This window comes from Pleurodeles waltl, chromosome 9, assembly GCF_031143425.1.
Source record: "Pleurodeles waltl isolate 20211129_DDA chromosome 9, aPleWal1.hap1.20221129, whole genome shotgun sequence".
Lineage (NCBI taxonomy): Eukaryota > Metazoa > Chordata > Amphibia > Caudata > Salamandridae > Pleurodeles > Pleurodeles waltl.
This window is the reverse complement of record NC_090448.1, coordinates 1,126,034,133-1,126,056,393: the sequence shown is the minus strand read 5'-3', so window position 1 is coordinate 1,126,056,393 and position 22,261 is coordinate 1,126,034,133. Positions and strand designations below refer to the sequence as shown.

Genomic DNA, 22,261 nt, shown 5'->3' with positions numbered 1-22,261 from the left:
CTGTGTATACCGCCGTGTATGGCATTCATTTGAATGCCACACATGGTGGTGACCTTTGCACAGAGGTTTCTTCCCTTTTATTGGATTGTTGAACAGCCAACCCTTAGAGGTGGGCAACTGGCTGAATACTATAGAGGCGAGTTACTGGTGGTGCCGGGACTCTGGTCCTTAGCTGTTCAGTGTAGTGTGAAATGCAGGGAGGAGCATTTGCTTCTGGCGATTGCTCAGCTGCACAACCTACGGCCATACTTAGTTTAGTTGATTCATTGGGTCTCGGATATTTTTGTAAAGGAGAGCATGTTGCAGCAGTATATTAATATAAAAGACGTTCGGGTTCGGTGTCCTTTTTCTCTGAGTGTATAAGTCAGGCTTCCAACGTGCTAAAATAATAATTTACAGAATAGAGAAACTTCGCATAAATAGCAATAACAAACTCTTGCGCTGCAGAATAGCACTTTGATCTGGGATGTTGTACAAGAGCCATGAAAGTCAGCAGTAGTACTGATGATGCTAAATAACCCTCTTAAGAAAAGGGAATTTAAGCAGTTTTTTCCTTTTTTTTCTGACTTACTTAGGAAAGGTGCTTGATAAATTAGCCTTTTTATTGCTGCAGCATTTTGCAGAAGAAGATCGGCTATCTGATCCCTCGTAAGCTTCCTTTCGGCAAGTTAGCAACATTGAGGTCATGTTGTTGTCTGTACGAGACATCCTCTATAGGCTGATCGACACTGGTGGTATCATGCACTGATTATTTTCCTTCTGTCAGCTATCCATGACATCATCAACCTTGCCATCTTGACCAGCAGCTTGTGAGAGGCCGGATTTACTCAAGTGGCTAAAATACTTTTTCAATGAGAATTTGAGCTGTGCTTAGAAATATGATAGAAGTGTTTGAAGTGCATGACACACCTTTAGCATAATATGGTAGATTGATATCCAGCACAATAATGGATGGGCATGAATATTGACACTATGAACTAATAGAGCTGAAAAGAGTCTCTTTTCCTAAGCAAGCCACAGAGAAATGGAATGGAAAGTGTTTTATTAGTTTTCTATTAACCAGTTATACATTTCACTGTGTTTTTTCTTTATGTGCTGCTTATGGTCTCCGGGCCTTGGACTAGGAAAGACTTTAGGGGTGAGGGGGGAGTAAAGACATTTTCTGGTAAAATCCATATAAATGTTGCAGTAAAAATGTCCAGTGTTTACAAAATAAACCCCTTACCTCTGCACATCTGTTACTCTCCTTATGCAGGATAATGTTCGTGCAGCGATGACGTGCATTCGGTTCTTCTACCACAGAGCAAAGAACTACACTGAACTGGGCGAAAAGCAGAAGTGGATGACAAAAGCCAAAGACCATCTCAGAGTATACTTGCAAGACATCTCAAGGAGCTTTGGGAGAAAGAAGCCAGTCAGCACATTTCGAAAGAAAATGACTGCTTCTGATGTGTCCAGGTATTCAAAGGGCATACAAGGAGCAGAAGGGAAGGGGATACACAACCATTACAACAAGAGTTGAGATACAACATCTACCCTGTCTTTCAAGTACCAAAGCCGCTTCATATAAGGTCCGCTGGAGAAGCCTTTACATGGGGGTTCTGACCAGAGCCATTGTTGGTACTGACAAGAAGGACGTGTTTTCCGAAGATCACTAGTGCAATCACTGATCATTAAAATAATGCAAAATCAGAAGGAAAGAATTGTCCACCTAAGCTTGTAGATTTGACAAGTTTCCTTTGTTCTTCACTTCTGGAAGGACCTGAAGATGAACATACCAAATCTATTATTTTTTTAATAAAGTGATCCATAACACTTTAGCTTTGAACATCCTGGCCACTATGCTACCCTTTTGGGCAAGCTACACTTGCTTCTCGCTGTGGCGTCCTTCCCCCTCTGTGCTGTGCATAGCACTTTGTGGTAGTATATCTAGTTTGGTGCAATATGAATAGAATTACATACATGCTACCTCTGTCTTCATCACTTGGGCTCTTGTTAAACATTGTTCTCAGTATATTCAGTTTCCGTCCAAACTAACTGTAAAGGGGATCGAGGATAGACAAGGCTTTCCTCTGATACCATTTAGGCTGGCACATTTTTAATTTTTCAATATGAAATTCCTGTGTAAATATATTGCTTGTTGTGTTATGCTCCTTGAGTCACTATGTACAAAGCCTGTTTAACTTTCAGACATTCCCTTTAAATCTAGACACATCAGCACTGTTGAGATGCAGATTGAAGTCACAAGGTTTCTGCATCGCTGCGAGAGTTCAGGTACTGCCAAGATCATGACCACGCCCCCTCCCACACTCTTTGGAAGTGACCTGATGAAAGAAGATGTGGCATGCACGGTGAGTGGAAGAGTTAGTGCCCTCCAGTTCTGAATATCATCCCTCAATATGTGATCTTAAAAATATGTTATTGTAAATGTTAAACTGTTGAACAAGTGTGTCCCACAAGAAGTTCCTTTATGGCTGGGTGTCTTTAGTCGCAGACTGCTATGGCTGTGCTCTCTCTGGATGTCTGATCTCACTATGATTTCTAAAAACATTTAGAATATTTAAAACAGAACTTTGTTGTTGCAAAGTGATCCTTTTTGGGTGCTCACCCACATTTTTTTCATTTTTGGAGGGAGGGATTCACCTGCTGGTAATCTTTAATAGTAACACTGGGACACTGCTATCCAGTGTATGTGCTCTGTCCTCTAATATATTGGCTTAAAATATGATTGGCACATTTAGCTCTTCTGTAAAGAGACCCAAAGGGGACACCTTGCGCAAAAACGTGACCCATCAATATTTCTGTTCTGGATAACGTTCAAGGGGCTTGTTACATGTCACTCAAAAATTACCCTCTACATGCTTGAATCCCAAATACGTAGGGTAATGTGGTAGGGTACCTGCCCGTTCAGACCCGTGACCAGCCCCCTCTGCTTTCCATATGTTAATTTTCCTTATCAGAATCTTCCAGAATCCGCCAGGTTAGAAATTCGGCAAACAGCTTTGTTTTATGTTGCAAGGATGCAAACATCCGGAAATGGCTGCTGTGAAAGTTGACTGTTGCCACTTGTTAGTTGTTCAATTTAATGTTTAGTTTTTGAAATTCCCACCATGTTAATGTATATGATTCCTGAATTTGCATATTTTAGGAACTATGATGTAGTATGAACTCCTTCTCAAAAATGTAGACTTTGAGTTTCTGCTTTTGCAAAATGAAAGTAAATTTCAGTAACCGTTTTCAAATTGAGTAAAATACTACTCACCATGGTATAGAAAAAACACGAACACAAATAAATTTTGCAGAAATTCACTCATGTTCTGATTGAGGTGCAGTTATATGCATATTGTTCTATGATTTGTGCATGTCACATGTTCAAATCCTGGTTGAGGGACTCAAATGTTCATCCTTAAAGGGCAACAAAATAGGTACAATACATTTGGGCTATAGCAACACCTGAACTGAAACTGAGGTAACAAACACAGATTAACGAATACATTATTAATGCAAGATTAGTAATATTATTATTCACAAATAATTCTACCCACCATTCCTAAAACAATGCTCTTACTCATCACAGACCCACCAGAAACCAGCTTCCAAACAAAATCTTGGTCACCCAACATGCTCTGTGTAAACAATACCAGATCCGCCACTCAGATCTGAGTTTTCTTGAAGTTATTTACCATTGGCTACACAATGCGTAGAGGTTAGTGGTTTTCATGCTGTGGAATTGGGAATTCTGATGGATATTCTATCCAAGCACAGATGAGTTACCTTTTGTTTCCACATCTTTTGAGCCTTCTCAGGTGTCAGATTCAATCCAGAAAGTTTTTCTGCAATAGCTACTGCATGTCGGTAGGTGGTGCCATATTATTCCGTGGGCGCCACCGCTGCCTATTGATGTCTGTTAATCAGCCATTGCTTCCATGCCATCACACGTAGAGCAACTAACAAATTGGTATGTTGATAATGTGTGATCTCTAAATGTGAGGACCTACCAGAAGTCCACTTTAGAAAATAGGTTTGAGGGCAGACTCTGAGTATCCCCCAGGAAGTGAGTTAGAAGCTTGGTCTTGTGAGGGATACATCTGAGAAAGACTTCTAGTCGCAGATTCCTTACCTTAGAATATTCCCAGGCGTCACACTGGATTTGGATTTTTTTTTCTCACAATTCCGCTTGTTCGCCGGTTGATGGTGCCGTTGAGCTCAGCATGGCATCGGTGACATTGTCTGTGCCAGAAATGACTTACCCGCTACCTATATAGATGCCACCTCAGCGCACTGACCTCAATTCCTTCTTTTCCATACCATCAGCGTGGATCCTGATCAAGCTCCCCACAGTAATTTCTCATCAGTCTTTCACCCTTTTGTTGATGGCTGGTGTGCTATTTTTGCCTTTTTAACAGAAATATTTCCAAAAAGCCCACCTTATTTACGCCTTGTGGAGCCTGTCATCTACACATGTTGGTGACAGATGCCCTTATTAGTGCCTTAAAAAGGACCATGACTCCATGTCGTATGCAGAGTACAGAGCCCTGAACCCAAAGGCCATTGGATAGTAGGCCATGAAGTTGTTGGCTGCTTGTCTCGTGATTCTGCACAGCCCCAGGTCCAGTTCGTGTGGAGGTTTCGGCACTACTCCCAGAGTAGCTTACGACAACCCTTGTCCCACTCCAGGACTTCTTCTGGTAAGTCCCATAATAAAAAGCCCAAGAAGTTGAAGCGCTCTTTGACTTTTCTGCATCGTTCTCACTCTTCAGACAACACAAAGAAACAATGCCACAAGTCCTGGCTTCCTCTATGCAGGTGGGGTCGGATACAGGGCCTGCTCTGCACTTCCCCAAATTTCCCATCAGCGGGTTCGCCCTCGGCGCCAGTCAACCCTCCAGGACCCGCTGGTGGAACCGGATCGGTCCTTGCCATGTCCATGCAACCCCCTCTGGGAAATGTTTCAGTGCCGCAATTCCCTGTGCTCTCTGGCGGCGCTGAACCTATCATGATTCCCAACTCTTATACGGAACAGGGCTGGTGTCACATGATGTCGGCTCTGGTGCTGACTAGACCCACGGGGCCTGAATTGGAGACAGACCCCTACTATACCAAAGGGCTCACTGAGGAACCCGAATGGAGGGGATCTGATGATCTTTATTCCTGTTTCGACCCCCTAGCAGACTCCATGGTCGATGACAACTGGTTTGAGGACCTGGCTGACGCCAGTGGTCTGGATGACTTACCAGACACTCTCGTGCCATGGTGTCTCCAGAGGAAGGGGCTTCCTTCATGACCATGGTCCGGAGGCCAGCTGAGGTCTTGGACCTTGTTTTGACGGTTCAAGTCAAAACAAACATTTTGACTGAGGTGCTACAACTAGGGGTACCCCGATCAGAACCCTCACTACCCATAAATGAAGCCCTCTTTGATGTCTTACCCTGGACCTGGGCCGAGACCTTTACCGGACCATTGCTCGCCACCATCACTCCACTCACGGAATCCAGCTTTTCTCCCTATAGGCCTGGGAGCCTGGTGGTCAAGGCTTCAAGTTACCACACCAATCCCAATGTATTCCCTACCACTCCACTGGATAGGGAGTCCAACAGGTTGGACAGCTTAGGAAAGATAATTATTTCTTCCACCAGTGTGGCACTGCAGTCAGCTAACACTGCATGCTTATTAGGCACTTATTTTTAATCTGTGTGTTGCAGAAGTGATACCTATTGGCCTGGATGAGGCCCGGGCCATTCTTTCCTATGCTATTGCTGTTGAACAAGATGCAGCAGCGTTCGCAATACAATGTGGATTGGATACTACTAACTTATTGGGCAAAGTCATTGCTTCTTTGGTGGAGCTGGGGCATTGTGTTTGGATGACAAATACTGGCTTTTCGGGTAATGTCCAAGCCTCGCTTATAGACCTGCTCTTCAATGGAGCCCGCAGAGTCGGCAATGGAACAATTTAAAGACAGTAGGGCCATTGCTAAATAATTGAGGCTCTCCGTAGCCCCCGACAGCCGCACTTAGTCTTACGCACCTTTGATTGCTACGGTAGGGGCTATCAACCGCGTCCTTTCCCACCTAGCCACAATAGCCAGCAGGCTTAGTCCTTTTGTAACCATTGCTGTGTACACTACTCCCACTAGCCTTGTAGGATTCAAAGCAAGAGGTCATTGTCAGCATTTCTGTCCACTGAAGTTTTCAGGGTAGCTCTTGCTTGGAGATGCATTTCATCTCAAGTGGGGCTGTCTCAGGACTCCTATATGCCTTTTTGCCTACACTACTTATTCCAGAAGTCTCAAGAAGATCAAGAACAACTGGGCCCAAGTCATCTTAGTGGCTCCAGACTGGGCACTGAGAGTATGGTATCCCACACTTGTGAGCATGAGCATCAGTCAGGCTGCACCTTCGGGAGAATCTTAAGTCCCAGCAACAGGGCAGAGTACTACACCCAAACCTGTCCACATTCTCTACCTTAATGCGTTGAGATCGAACCGTGACAGTTGAGGATGTTTGATTTCCTACCTGAAGCATGTGATGTTTTTCTGGCAGCCAGGCACTCTTCTACCAAAACGATCAATGCCTACCGATGGGACAAGTTTGTGTCGTAGTGCGTACCTAATTCTGTTGACCGTCTATCTGGACCCTTGTCTGAAGTACTCTTGTTTGTTTTATCCCTGGTCCAGCAAGTCTTTGCTCTACATAGAATAAAAGGATATCTGTCCGCCATTTCCATTTTTCTACGGCTGCCGGATCAACCTTCCTGTTTAAGTCACCTGACTAGATGCATTAAAGGCTTGCAAAATATGTTTCCACTCACACCCTTAATTATGCCCTAGTGGAACTTGAATTTAGTTTTAACTTTTCTCGTGTGTTTGCCTTTACAGCCAATGCACAGCTGTCCCCTAAGACTCCTTACAATTAAGACTGTCTCCTTGCCAATGCTATCTGCCAGGAGGTTTAACAAGTTACAAGCTCATTCTGTTAACCCTCTCTACACTTTATTTTTCCCAGTCAAACTGGTAGTAAAAACTTGGGCATCGTTCTTACCAAAGATACAGACACCTTTCTCATAGAGCAGAATATCACTCTGCCTACCTTTTTTCTCCCCTCATCATCCTTCTTTTCAAAAGATAACCATCTCCCGTTGAGACATTCTCTGCATTAAAATCTGCTATGCAGTGGCCAAGAAAAAAGCCTCCACAGGGCGTATGAGCGCATTTCACCAGTGCTATAGCTACGACCAATGCGTTAGCTGAAGGAGTCCTAGCCATGGACATCGGTCAGGCTGCTACTTGGGCATCTCTGCACACGTTTGCCAAAAACGTCTGTCTTAACAGTCTGTTCCTGCGAGATTGGGCACTTTGCCCATTTGGTCATCCAGGACTTCTTAGTCTGAAGCAATCCAGAGACCCACCTCTGGGGAGCGATATTGCTTTGATATTTATGCTAAAGTAACAAATATGCGGCTAGGGTCTCTGTCAGATAAACAAGGTATTTACCTTCAGCAGTACTTTATCTGGTAGACCCTCTAGCTAACCCTAGATTCCTTACTGGCCCTCTCATCCTCCTCGATCTGCAGGCTGTCTTCTCTAACTTAGGAGATCCTTTTTAACCTCCTTTTTGGGACACCAGTCACTCGACTTGGCTCCGTGCATCTGGTGTAGAAAATATAGTCAAGAACTGAGATCAGCACCATGGAGTGGCACCTATATGGGCAACGTGCACGTCACTTGTGGTGCGGACAACAAGACTGATACCACGCGACTGACATACCTGCTCTGAGAATTACTATAAAATATCAGGATCCAGTCTGACACCTGGAAATATTCTAAGGTAAGGAATCTGCGGCTAGATAGTCTCTACCAGATAAAGCATTACCGAAGGTAATTCACTTGTTCTTTTGAACCACAGACTCCTCACCTTCTGAATCAATACCAAAGGAGGCCCTTCTCAATAGTGATGTTTCTGAGGCAGAGTTGGACTAGCTTTTTAGGAAGTCTGGCACTACTGAATGGACTTGCTTGAAAAAAGAACCAGGTGGTACCTGATGGGTGATAAAATCAGGGATAGAAGGTGCAGGTTTGTACTTCTTTTCTATTCTACGTGATGCATGCTTTCACCGGCTCATTAAGAATTTGATCTGCATGTTTTACCATGGCTGGGAGCATCGGGAGGCATTGGTACCTAGAATGAGTTGAGGATAATGTGTTGAATAAAAAATCCTCTTCTAGTGGTTCTGTATGTATTGTAACCCCATGATAGGCTGCAGTTGTAGCTATGACCTGGTTATATACAGTAGTTTTCTCAGGTGGTGATGGTTTAGAGGGGTAGCTGTCTGGATCATTGCTTGGGATGGGATCAGGGTCATAAAGATCCCATGGATCAACAGTGTCCTGTTGTGAGTCATATGAATGTGCTGACGAATGCATTGGTGTAGGGCTGGTGTGAGGAGAGGTAGGCAGATGCGGAGAATGAGGAGAAGACTGAGGAGGTGCTGACTTCTCTTTCTGTTTCTGCACTTTAGCTGGGGGCTGCATAGTGTCCAATTCCTCCTGCGATGCTAGCTTCCTTTTTGTTTTTAAGGGAGGTGCTGTGACAATTCTTCCTGTTTCTTTATGGATGTGGATCCTGGATTGCCTCTCTTCCATATTTTTAAGTATTGGTTCTATCTCTGACTCCTCCTCAGAGGTTTTGTGGCTTTCTTTAAGTCTTTTAGAAAGTTTGTGTTCCTCTGTATATGCCGTTTTTTTCGGCTCTGAAGTGTTTTTTTTCTGGATCGAAAAAGTTGAGGAAGGTCTCTGCTCCAAAACAGTTTTTCCTATTTTCGACTAAGAAATTTGGTATTTACTGGATTCTGAAATTGGGCTTTTTGTCGACTCTGAGGTTTTCGGAGGGGTGTCCTTTTTCGGTGCCAAAGTGGAGGGTCAGTCACCGACAGTCTTTTCCCGGGCCGAGCCATGGTCTTCCGGCAGTGGCGTACCCAAGGCCTTTTGTTTTTTATTTTGTGAGGGAGTAGGGGCAGACGTACTCACAGGCTGTGACGGGTCTGTCTTCCTCAGATTCTTGCTCCGACTCCGAATCTCAGACTGAAACCGCTGTTTGTAGTAGTTCTTCTTCCTCTATGTTGCAATGTTCTCCACTCTTCGACGCCATTTCGAGCATTCTTGCTCTTCTGTCTTTTAAAGTCTTTTTTGATTGGAAGGATCGACAGGCCTCGCAGTTTTCCTCCCGATGGTACGGAGAAAGGCAGAGGTTGCAAACCAGATGCTGGTCTGTATATGGGGACTTTGCGCGGCACCGCGGGCAGAATCTGAATGGAGTCCGATCCATGAGGCTCTCCACGCGGTCGGCCCTAGTTGGGCGCGCCCACCCCAAAGGGCAAACAAAGTTGTTTCCCGACAATTCTGCTGTGTTGATGGTAGAATATTAACCCAATCGATACAATACCGACACAAATAAAGTTTTCTGAATCTAAATCTCGGAGCGAGAGGAAACACGTCCGTACCCGACGCCGGAAAGAAAACAATCTAACAATGAGTCGATGCCCATGAGCAATGGAACTGAAGAGGAGGAGTCACTCGATCCTGTGACTCAAAAAAGACTTCTTAGAAGAAAAACAACTTGTAACACTCCGAGTATTTGTATTGTCAACACAGCAGTAACAATAAGGAGACATGCATGGCTGCGTACATCAGGATTTAAACCAGAAATACAGCAAGCTGTGCTAAATATGCCATTTAACGGACAGCAGTTGTTTGGGCCGGAGGTGGCCACTGCTATCGAAAAACTTAAGAAAGACACTGACACGGCCAAAGCCGTGGGCGCACTCTACTCCCCACAAAGCAGAGGCACATTTAGAAAAACACAGTTTCGAGGGGGGTTTCGAGGGCAAAGCACAGAACCCACGACCTCACAAACAAGGCCCACTTATCAGAGCCAATATCTGCGGGGAAGTTTTCGGGGACATTACAGAGGGGGACAGTTCCAAAAAAGTAGAGGGAAGTTCCAAAGTCCCAAAACTCCTCAAAATAAGCAGTGACTTCCAAGTCATATATCCCCAACACATAACACCTGTGGGGGGGAGACTAAGCACATTTTACAAACATTGGGAGGAGATAACAACAGACACTTGGGTACTGGCAATTATCCAGCATGGTTATTGCATAGAATTTCTCAAATTCCCTCCAAACGTCCCACCGAAAACACACAATATGTCAAAACAACATATAGATGTTCTAGGACTAGAAGTTCAGGCATTGCTACAGAAAGAGGCAATAGAATTAGTACCAAAACAACAGAAAGGGACAGGAGTTTACTCTCTGTACTTTCTCATACCCAAAAAAGACAAGAGTCTGAGACCTATACTAGATCTCAGAACATTAAATACCTTCATCAAATCAGATCACTTTCACATGGTGACATTACAGGACGTAATCCCACTGCTCAAACAACAAGACTGCATGACAACACTGGACCTAAAGGATGCATATTTCCATATACCGATATATCCTTCACACAGAAAGTACTTAAGGTTTGTATTCCAAGGAGTACATTACCAATTCAAGGTGTTGCCATTCGGAATAACAACTGCGCCAAGAGTTTTTACAAAATGCCTGGCAGTCGTAGCTGCACATATCAGAAGGCAGCAAATACATGTGTTCCCGTACCTAGACGATTGGTTAATCAAAACCAACACGCTAGAACGGTGTTCACAACACACAAAGTATGTAATAGAAACCGTCCACAAACTAGGTTTCTCGATCAACTACACAAAGTCACACCTTCTGCCGTGTCAAACACAACAATACTTAGGGGTGACAATCAACACAGCAAAAGGGATTGCCACTCCAAGCCCACAAAGGGTTCAGGCATTCCACAATGTAATACAGGCCATGTATCCAAAACAAAAAATACAAGTCAAAATAATGATGAAACTCCTAGGCATGATGTCCTCATACATAGCCATTGTCCCAAACGCAAGGTTGCACATGCGGCCCTTACAACAGTGCCTAGCATCACAGTGGTCACAGGCACAGGGTCAACTTCTAGATCTGGTGTTGGTAGACCGCCAAACATACATCTCGCTTCAATGGTGGAACAGTATCAATTTAAACCAAGGGCGGCCTTTCCAAGACCCAGTGCCACAATATGTAATAACAACAGATGCCTCCATGATAGGGTAGGGAGCACACCTCAATCAACACAGCATCCAAGGACAATGGGACATTCAGCAAAAACAGTTTCACATAAATCACTTAGAACTATTGGCAGTATTTCTAGCGCTAAAAGCTTTTCTACCCATAATAAGCCACAAACACATTCTTGTCAAAACAGACAACATGACAACGATGTATTACCTAAACAAACAGGGTGGGACACACTCAACACAGTTGTGTCTCCTAGCACAGAGAATTTGGCATTGGGCGATTCACAACCACATTCGCCTAATAGCACAATTTATTCCAGGAATTCAGAATCAGTTAGCAGACAATCTCTCTCAGGATCACCAACAGATCCACAAATGGGAGATTCACCCACAAATCCTGGACACTTACTTCCAAAATTGGGGAACACCACAAATAGATCTATTTGCAACAAAGGAAAACGCAAAATGCCGAAACTTGGCATCCAGGTACCCACAAGATCAGTCTCAGGGCAATAAGTTACGGATGAGTTGGTCAGGGATATTTGCTTAAGCTTTTCCCCCTCTCCCACTCCTTCCATATCTGGTAAACAAGTTGAGTCAAAACAAACTCAAACTCATGCAAATAGCGCCAACATGGGCAAGACAACCTTGGTACACAACACTACTAGACCTCTCAGTAGTGCCTCATGTCAAACTACCAAACAGACCAGATCTGTTAACGCAACACAAACAACAGATCAGACATCCAAATCCAGCATCGCTGAATCTAGCAATTTGGCTCCTGAAGTCCTAGAGTTCGGTCACTTAGACCTTACACAAGAATGTATGGAGGTCTTAAAACAAGCTAGGAAACCTACCACTAGACATTGCTATGCAAATAAGTGGAAAAGATTTGTTTATTACTGCCATATTAATCAAATTCAACCTTTACACGCATCTGCCAAAGACATCGTAAGATACTTACTACATTTGCAAAAGTCAAAGCTAGCTTTTTTATTCCATTAAGATACATCTTACTGCAATTTCAGCTTACCTGCAAATTACGCACTCAACTTCACTATTTAGGATACCAGTCATAAAAGCGTTTATGGAAGGCCTAAAGAGAATTATACCACCAAGAACACCACCAGTTCCTTCATGGAACCTCAACATTGTCTTAACACGACTTATGGGCCCACCTTTTGAGCCCATGCACTCTTGTGAAATGCAATACTTAACATGGAAAGTTGCATTTTTAATTGCCATCACATCTCTAAGAAGAGTAAGTGAGATTCAAGCATTTACCATACAAGAACCATTTTTTTCAAATACACAAGCATAAAGTAGTTCTACAAACAAATCCTAAATTTTTGCCAAAAGTCATATCACCGTTCCACTTAAATCAAACAGTAGAATTACCAGTGTTCTTCCCACAGCCAGATTATGTAGCTGAAAGGGCACTACATAGATTAGACATCAAAAGAGCGTTAATGTACTACATTGACAGAACAAAACTAATTCGAAAAACGAAACAATTATTTATTGCTTTCCAAAAACCTCATACAGGAAATTCAATTTCGAAACAAGGCATTGCTAGATGGATAGTAAAATGCATTCAAACCTGTTATCTTAAAGCAAAAAGAGAACTGCCTATTACACCAAAGGCACACTCAACTAGAAAGAAAGGTGCTACCATGGCCTTTCTAGGAAATATTCCAATGACTGAAATATGTAAGGCAGCTACATGGTCTACGCCTCATACATTTACCAAACACTACTGTGTAGATGTGTTAACGGCACAACAAGCCACAGTAGGTCAAGCAGTACTACGAACATTGTTTCAAACAACTTCAACTCCTACAGGCTGAACCACCGCTTTTGGGGAGATAACTGCTTACTAGTCTATGCACAGCATGTGTATCTGCAGCTACACATGCCATTGAACGTAAAATGTCACTTACCCAGTGTACATCTGTTCGTGGCATTAGTCGCTGCAGATTCACATGCGCCCACCCGCCTCCCCGGGAGCCTGTAGCCGTTTAGAAGTTGATCTTGTAAATTTGTAAATATATTACTTTAAACTACATTATGTATATACGTATTCACTCCATTGCATGGGCACTATTACTAGCATACACAACTCCTACCTCACCCTCTGCGGGGAAAACAATCTAAGATGGAGTCGACGCCCATGCGCAATGGAGCCGAAATGGGAGGAGTCCCTCGACCTCGTGACTCGAAAAGACTTCTTCGAAGGAAAAACAACTTGTAACACTCCGAGCCCAACACCAGATGGCGGGATGTGCACAGCATGTGAATCTGCAGCGACTAATGCCACGAACAGATGTACACTGGGTAAGTGACATTTTCCATATATATATATATATATATATATATATATATATATATATATATATATATATATATATATATATATATATATATATATATAGTTCTGCCTCCCCAGCCTTCTATTTTTCTTACATCCCCTGTTTCTTCCCCATTGGTGTGGCTTCTTTTCCCATTCTTGCTTTCAAAGTTGCTTCCTCCACCCCGCGCTGTCCATGTTGCTCCCATCGCCCTCCTTGTTGTTACTCCCTGTCTGCATCCTCTGTGTTGCTTACCCGACCCGATTCTGCTCTACCTTTTTTTTTTTTTCACTTATCCAACTTGAATTGGTAGAAAAAGAAAAATGTGCTTTTGTCATTTTGTAGGCACTTGGCATGCATGGTGTGTATGCATAAAAATGACGCAATTGCATCATAGCAGCACACCTCTTTTTTGTGTCCTCCTTAGCCATGCAGCACAGCATTGGAGATGCTGTACACCATTGATAAAAAATAAATCTGTCCCAGAGGCACGACCTCATGACTTTTCCAATGTTAGGTTTTTTTTGGGACACGTGGGCAATAATAGGACCAGCAAAAGCAGCCCAAACACTGGCCTTTTCAAGCTGGGTTATTTGACATTGCCAGACAGCCTGAAAAGTCAGTCCAGCACTGGTCTAAGGACTGAATGGGCAAAATTACCCTTGCTGTGGACCTGAGAATACATACAGTAGTGTGTGGGAAAAAGTATGGACAGATGTCCACTTAGTAGCTTGGCAGATCTCCAACACTGTAACATCCTTAACCAGTGCCATGGTCATAGCTTTTTTCCCTTTTGGACTGATCACAGAGGAGCTCAGTGATCTTTATAATAGCATAGCTTAGCCTAATGTGGAAAACAATTCACCTCAACAAGGTCAGGTTTTGGACTGTTTTTCCTTTCTTTGCACCAGCGACCCGACAAAAAATGATTGTCAGTTGGTGCCCTTTAGGCCTGTCAATTTAGAATTAAAAAGCCTTTTTAGGATACCATCAGCAACATCTCGACTATTCCTTAGAGAAATATAGCAGAGAAAACAACACTGAGAGCATGATGGAATATCCCATATGAAAGGAGTTCTTAGTTTGAAGCACCAACTTGTCAGGGATGGGGGAGGTAGTGTACGGTGGCAGAGCAGATAGTGCCTGCAATTCACTCATGTAACATGCAGAAGTAATGGCTGTGAAAAAAATCTTGTGGGTCAAGTCTTAGGGCACAACTGTGCGTAGACTCAAACAACACACATCAAAAAACTTAAGGACCAAATTAAAGTCTCACTCTGACATATTGAAAGTAGTAAAGGCAAATGTACAAAAGACAGTTGAGGAAGCGCATCCCTCCAGATGACTTCAATAAAGAAGGTTGATCAGGTAAACAAACAAAAATTTGCAAAGAACAAAAAGTAAACCATTAACTGTGCACAAGACAAAGCCTTGCCGGGCTTAAGAGAGAAAACACACAAAAGAATATCAAATAGAGTGGTTTGAAGAGGATCCACCTGTGTTTCCTTACACCAGATGAGAAATTTAGACCAGTAGATTAACTTCTTGGGTTTGCAGTGAGCAGACAAAATCACATCCAGTACTTCGAGGCCGAAACCATTTAGTTGGTTTTGCTGATCCTCCATGCCTGGAGGTGTAGCTTGTGGGTGTTTGGATACAGGACTCTTTCTTCCTTCTAGGGAAAGCAGAACTTCCCAAAGAGGCAGCCACAGTGAAAGGCAGATGTTTAGATCCTTGAGATCAGGGTACCAAACCCTCTGAGCCCAATCTCTGGTGGTCAAGATGGCTGAGCTTCTTTCTTTTTGATCTTGTACAGGACCTGTGGAATCAGCAGCAGATGTGCAATGCAGGCCATAGTCTTTCCATACGAGAAACATGTCTCCTAGAGAGTCTTGAGGAAGGAATGCCAGAGCGCAGAAGGCAGGACATTGAGCATTCTCAGAGGTGGCAAACAGATCTACTGAGCGCACCTCTCACTGTACAAAGCCAAAACTGGGAGTAGACACCACTTGTCATCAGCAAGATGATGCTTGCTGAGTTTGTCTGCTCTTATGTACAGGGAACTTGTCCACAGGATGACATATAGGCCCAGTCGCAGCCTTAGAGCCATCAGATAATAGGACATGGGATCCCACTCCAAACTGTTTCTTATAGTTTCACATAGCAGTTGTGTTGTTCGTCAGGACCTGGTCCAACCTGCTCTCGAAAGAAGACATAAAGACTTGATAGGCAGGCATATGGTGCACAGCTCCAGAAAGATGATATGATGGTGCTTTGCTAGAGGCCTGTGCTTCTCCACATTGCATATACCGATATATCCTTCACACAGAAAGTACTTAAGGTTTGTATTCCAAGGAGTACATTACCAATTCAAGGTGTTGCCATTCGGAATAACAACTGCGCCAAGAGTTTTTACAAAATGCCTGGCAGTCGTAGCTGCACATATCAGAAGGCAGCAAATACATGTGTTCCCGTACCTAGACGATTGGTTAATCAAAACCAACACGCTAGAACGGTGTTCACAACACACAAAGTATGTCATAGAAACCGTCCACAAACTAGGTTTCTCGATCAACTACACAAAGTCACGCCTTCTGCCGTGTCAAACACAACAATACTTAGGGGCGACAATCAACACAGCAAAAGGGATTGCCACTCCAAGTCCACAAAGGGTTCAGGCATTCCACAATGTAATACAGGCCAATGTAATACAGGCCATGTATCCAAAACAAAACATACAAGTCAAAATAATGATGAAACTCCTAGGCATGATGTCCTCATACATAGCCATTGTCCCAAACGCAAGGTTGCACATGGGACAGCCAGAAAGATTTCCTGCACATATGGCTGCTGTCAGTCGTCCTTCATTGAAGATGTTGGACTGCTTCTCTTGATATACATGTGCTGGTGAGAAGCAGTCCTTGATTTAAGCCCTTTGAAAGTGAAGGTTTCACTGCTGTGGCGGGAGGGACAACTGGACATGAGGCATATGCAAAAGACTAAGAAATCAATAAGCCTAAGAACCATCCAGGCCAGGACCAAGGTATGATCCCAAAACAACAGAATTAAAACCTCAGTATCCTGGACTGATTGCAGAGGTGGAAATGTCTTCAAAACCACGCTTTTCAGAATGGCCCTTAGAACAGAAATCCTCTGCATTGGTTGAAGGAGGAATTTTGCCCATTGATGGAAAACTCCAGGTTGGATAACAATGAAACTCTCTTGCCAATGCTCCAAGACTGACTGAGGCGATCCAGTCTTAGGCAACCACTCTCCTACGTCGGCCTCTGTCAGTAGGGAAGATGCCTCAGGTACCCATCTGAGGCATCTTCCTCAGGAGTTTGGAGAGGACATGGAGGAAAATTGCTTTTATTCAGACTTTGATCACCATCATGATAGCATTCATTCTTCAGGGGCTCGCATTCTGCCTAGATACGGGGACTCTTAAGCAGTTCAGGCGCCTACTACTTTTTTAACTGTATTACAGCAAATGATGGATGCTTTTCAAAAGTTGGTACCACACCAACTACTATATTAGCCTACTCCTTTACCAGCTAACCCTCTTCCACAGCAGTTACACTCTTTCCTCCACCACTTACAAGGGAATCGCCCAGAGTACTTCAAAGGCCAGTGGTTCGACCAGTGCCTAAAGATGTGGGCGACGATGACTCCAATCATTCTATTTATTCCATTGGAAATAAGGAAGAATGTGCACTTCTACAAGATGACATGGCAGGTGATATTGTGACTTCAAGAGAAGGGGATGGTGCACCTTTCCCTCAAAATCAGAAAAATATTTCAAATTTCACTTTCTTTTGGACAGAGCTGCAAAGAAGTTTAATCTTCATATGAAGGCCATTGGTTAACAATGTTTTCTTTACAGCTTTAAAGAGCAACCTTGAAAGCCTATAAGAGCTATACCAATTTTAGATTTTACTTGGTCAGAAGGGCTCAAGCTATTGAAGAAACTGGTTACACTTTAGGTGGTGATACTTAGCCTAGAGAAGAAATAACAGCTCCGGAGACAGTTCAGCTTGTCGTAACTGGCACACTAAGCTGAATTCAGTAATTTTCTCAGTGCTCAAAGAAGATCTATAACACCACTTACATCATACCCTGGTCCACATGGCCAGATAGAGAGAGTAGACATATAGACAATCCAGGCAACAAAATTATCCATGGCAGCCACCGCCATCAGGTCAGCTAATGCTTTAGCAATTTTGGGGCGTTATGATAGCTAGATGTGGCATGATATTACACCACTGCTGGAACTGATCTCAGAGGAGAAGAGGGAGACAGCAAGAACTATCCTTAAGGAAGGAGAACTAACTTCTTTGATTATTGATGAGGCAATGGATATCTTTTATGTAGGTTTTCTTTAACTTGCAGGAGGAACGATGTTAAGAAGGCAGGGTTGGCTATAGTCCACAGTCTTCCGCCCTAAGGTGCAATCAAAGATTTTGGACATGGTCTTCAATAGCCTTACTATGTTTGGCACACGTGGATGTGAATTTCAGGGGTCTCAAAACGGATACCGGTACTGCCAAGTTTGGGTCTCATACAGTATCACAGATTTGGATTTTCTCATTTTCGTGCCTCGTGTAGATCTCAAAGTTTTAGAGGAGGATTCAACCAAAAATGAATTCAGCAGTCATATTATTCTAAAAGATAATCTGTATATGATCAAAGATACGCCTAGAACTATAGTGAAAGGCGACCCTAGGGATGAGCATCTGGAAGGAAGAGGAGTGCTGTACAGTTGCGATCCAGTGATAACCAGAAAAAAGCTTGACTCTCCCTTTGCCCCCTTTCTCATCTCGTACTCTGCAATTGGGGGGCAGAATTTCCATGTTTACTCCTGCTTGGTAGACTATAACAACGAACAAATAGGTGAGACAAATTGTTCTTTAAGGTCATACAACAACATTCATCCAGAGGCACTGTGTGAACTCCACCCTAGAAAGATAATCATCCACATTTGAAGGAGTTTCAACAGGAAATTCTTTACCTTTTTCTCAAAGGAGCCATAGAGATTGTTCTTAAATTGCTGAGCAACCAGGGGTTTTACTTTAATTTTTTTCCTGATTAAAAAAACAAAAAAAACACGAGTCATTGGAGACTGATCCTAGATCTCAGACAACTGAACAATTTTCTGATAAAACAATCTTTCTGGATAGTTACCCTATAAGATGGACTCCTTGTGATGTACAGAGAAGATTTCATGACCTCCCTAGATCTTTCAGGATGCCTATTTCTGCATAACCATTCATATAAAACACAGAAAACACCTCATATTTTCAGCAGCAGGACAATACTATCAGCTAAAGGAGCTCCCGTTCAAACTAAAATCAGAGCCTTGAATAGTTACCAAATGCCTTGCTCCAGTCGCTGCTTTCCTCAGACAAGGAGGTTATCAGGTGTTCCATTACCTCGACTACTGGCTCTTCAAGGCTCCATCAAAGGAAGAGGCAAGAAGGTCTACAGCATCCTGCAACCTGTTCAAGGAACTAGGCTTCACGGTGAACAGGGAAAAATCTTCATTGGCATGCCGAACAAAAATCCAGTTCCTGGGTACATTGCTCGACAGGCAGCTTGAAAAGGCTTTTTCATCTCAGGAAAGGGCAAAGAGATAGCAAATTGTGGCAAGGAACACCTCTACAAAACAGTGGATAACAGTGAGGCAATACAAATCCCTACTGGGCCAAATGGCATCATGCATAGGACTTGTTCCTTTTTGCATGCTCTGCATTAGGCCTGTTCAGCTGGAGCTATAATTGCAATGGAGGCAAGGCCAAGGGCATTGAGAGGATACAGTGGAAGTCACAATGAGGCTCAATCAAGCATTGCTTTGGTGGATGCTTCCAGCAAATCTGAATGCAGGGCTGTCTTTTCTACTTGTGTCACACAGGGTAATACTTCCAACACAGATGCATCCAAGAATGGATGGGGAGCTGTCAGAAGAGACTTCTAAGCTTTGGAATTGGGTCATTTCTCACATGGTTGACATCTTTGTTGAGCACTTATCAGGTTGCAAGAACGATCAGGCGGATGCAGTGAACCGGCAAATATCAGATCGTCACGAGTAGGAGCTAGAACAGGAGGAGGCAGATTGTATTTTTGACCAGTGAGTTCATTCCATAGTCTATCTGTTTGCCACTGCAAATAACAGAAAATACTTGTGCCTCACAAGCAGGTCTGGCATCTATGGTTGATGGGCAATGCCCTTTCGATTAGTTGGCTTACACCTTTCCTCCTTTTCCTCTAATCCCCAGGGTGCCGAGGAAGGCAAAGATTGCATTCTGATCCTCATTGCTCCTGCTTACCCATGCCAATATTGGTACATCAAACTGCTACATTTATCAGCATGTCCAGCTATTCGTCTGAAAGTGCATCCAGGATTATTTCCAGACACCACAGAGGGATTCTCAATCACAATCACAATTCTCTGAATTTGACAGCATGGTACCTCACCACCTAGAGTTTGGCCATTTGGGTCGGTCACAAGAATGTAGGAATATTTTGGCTCAGGCTTATGCCCCAGCACCCACAAAGACATACAACGCCCGGTGGAAGTGTTTTTGTATACGGTTTAAGAACAATGGTCATCATTCACTGAAAATAACACCTCATTAAATCCTTCCATATTTGTTCAATCTAGCGAACAGTGGTCTTAAATACTCTTCAATCAGGGTCCATCTGGTTTCAATTTCAAGATTTGGGCGAAACTCAGTGGTAAATGTCTTATCTTTTTTTCAAAGAATCATAAAACAGTTCATTAAAGGCTCAACATCCACAAGTACAATGAGAGCTTAAAACTGACCTCCCTCAGTTAAGGCTGCCTCTTTTCTAACCAATACAAAAGGCACATTTAAAAATGTGCTGCATGGAAGACAGTACATCTTCTAGTATTTACATCTGCAGGGAAAATAGGAGAGATTCAGGCATTCACCATCAAAGAACCTTTCCTTAGGTTTGCAAAGGACAAAGTAAGGTTCAGAACGAACACCAAGTTTATTGCCAAGGTTCCTACTGACTTTCACTTAAATGAGCCAGTAATTCTTTGATCTTTCTTCCCGGATCCATCTACTTCAAGAGAAAGATTGGTGAACTATTTGTATACCTGCGTAGATGCATCAGGTTCTATATAGATAAAACGAAGGACATATGCACATCAAGCCAGCAGTTTGTCTCCTTTGGACAGCCAAGAGCACGACATCCCTTGTCAAAGTACGGGATAGATCGTTGTCTCTCAGCCTGCCTGTGATATTGAAGTACAATGTTGTTTGTGACCTGTGGCCATTTTATTCTGTATGTTATGTATTCTACACTGGATACTCCTATTTTAATGGACCGGGGATTCCAAGCTGGACGAGTGGAAATAATTCAAGCATGTTAATATGTCAAATAAACCAATGTTGGAGAACTGGAGTTGCAGGTAAGTAACTAATTTCTACTGTTTGTGGAGCTGGTGAGTTTTGAAAGGCAATGCCATGGAGACGACCATTGCTTGATTATCCTTAAAGCTCTTCAGCACTGAATCTGCCTTCGCTCTAAATAGTCTGACTCCACCAAGGGCCATATCCATCCATGGCATCTGGACTGCTCCAGAAAATCAGGTAGCCTGCATCAAAACACCTCCAACAGCAACACTAGTGATACAGCCAGCACTGACAGCAGTGGCTGGACAGACCCTAGGGATGTTTGTGACTGCATTCTGGCTGCCTTGTGCAGTTTGGGCAAATGAAACCCTGAAGTAGTCAGGGAGAGCAAGCAAGAGCTCACTCACCATGTTCTAAAGTTTGTGTATGTACAGGTTCAAGGGACAAACAGCATTCAGTCATCACAGGGCCACATAAACAGAAGAAAAAACTCTTTTGTATAGAGCATAGGTCTTAGATTGTGTCAGGAGGAGCAGTGGGGAAAGCACTAGGGTTCACCTTGCTCACAGCAGCCTGAATGATACGTTTCTTGTTGTGTATTGTGTTAGAAAGGATGAGTCCCCTGGAGCAAAGCCTATGGTGGAGAGCAATCTGTCATCTCATAGGTGAAGCTGAGTGCGCTTTGTACCAGGTGGGTATAAGGGCCTCAGTCAAGAAACAGCTGCGTTGTAAGGGCTGTCTCCCCGACTAGCCTTTACCACGCATGCTTTACAACGCATGCGTCATTACCACTAATAGCCTTTACTATGCATACCATTACAGCGAACTGTCTTGTAATGGTATGCATGGTATGGGCTATGCGTGGTAATGATGGTAAAGGCTATCGGTGTCGTTAGAGGAAACGGAGAGATCCTTCAGTTTCCTCAGAATGACGTGCGCCACGCATCACAGGTGCAGGGGATTGGGCCTGGGAGTGGGGGGTGGCTACTGCTTTAGGGGGTGGGGTGGATACGATTTTAGGGTTTGGGGTAGAGAGGACAGTTTTAGAGCTTGGGATAACATTGGTTTTAGGTCGGGGAGGCGAGATACAGAAAAGAAATGGGGAGAAAATACGTTGACTTTATAAGCTGCACAAGGAAAGGTTAAAAAAAAGGGGGCCCCTAGGTTGATAAGGTGAGATAACTAGGGAATCAAACCAATCTTTGTACAAACATGTCCCTCTCCTCTATATTTTTCTACATACAGACATCAATAACAAATAAAGCTAATTGTGAAAATATATACATTTTATTACTCGTCAAAAAATACATAGAATGTAAAAAATCCAAAATACTGTTCATACTAACCGAAAGACACAAAGACAAACGACAACTGATAATCAACACAAAAACTGAC

The 22,261-nt window shown here is 43.3% G+C and overlaps 1 protein-coding gene across 4 annotated transcripts in view; it reads left to right on the top strand.

Annotated features, from left to right (window-relative positions):
• ZFYVE26 (zinc finger FYVE-type containing 26) overlaps positions 1-22,261 on the top strand; it is a 449,330-nt gene that overhangs the window by 356,862 nt on the left and 70,207 nt on the right. For all 4 annotated transcript variants that reach the window (XM_069208874.1, XM_069208871.1, XM_069208872.1 and 1 more), the window contains 2 exons: positions 1,256-1,458; positions 2,210-2,351. In XM_069208874.1, the coding sequence (XP_069064975.1) occupies positions 1,256-1,458; positions 2,210-2,351 (345 nt within the window). The remainder of the gene's footprint in view (positions 1-1,255; positions 1,459-2,209; positions 2,352-22,261) is intronic.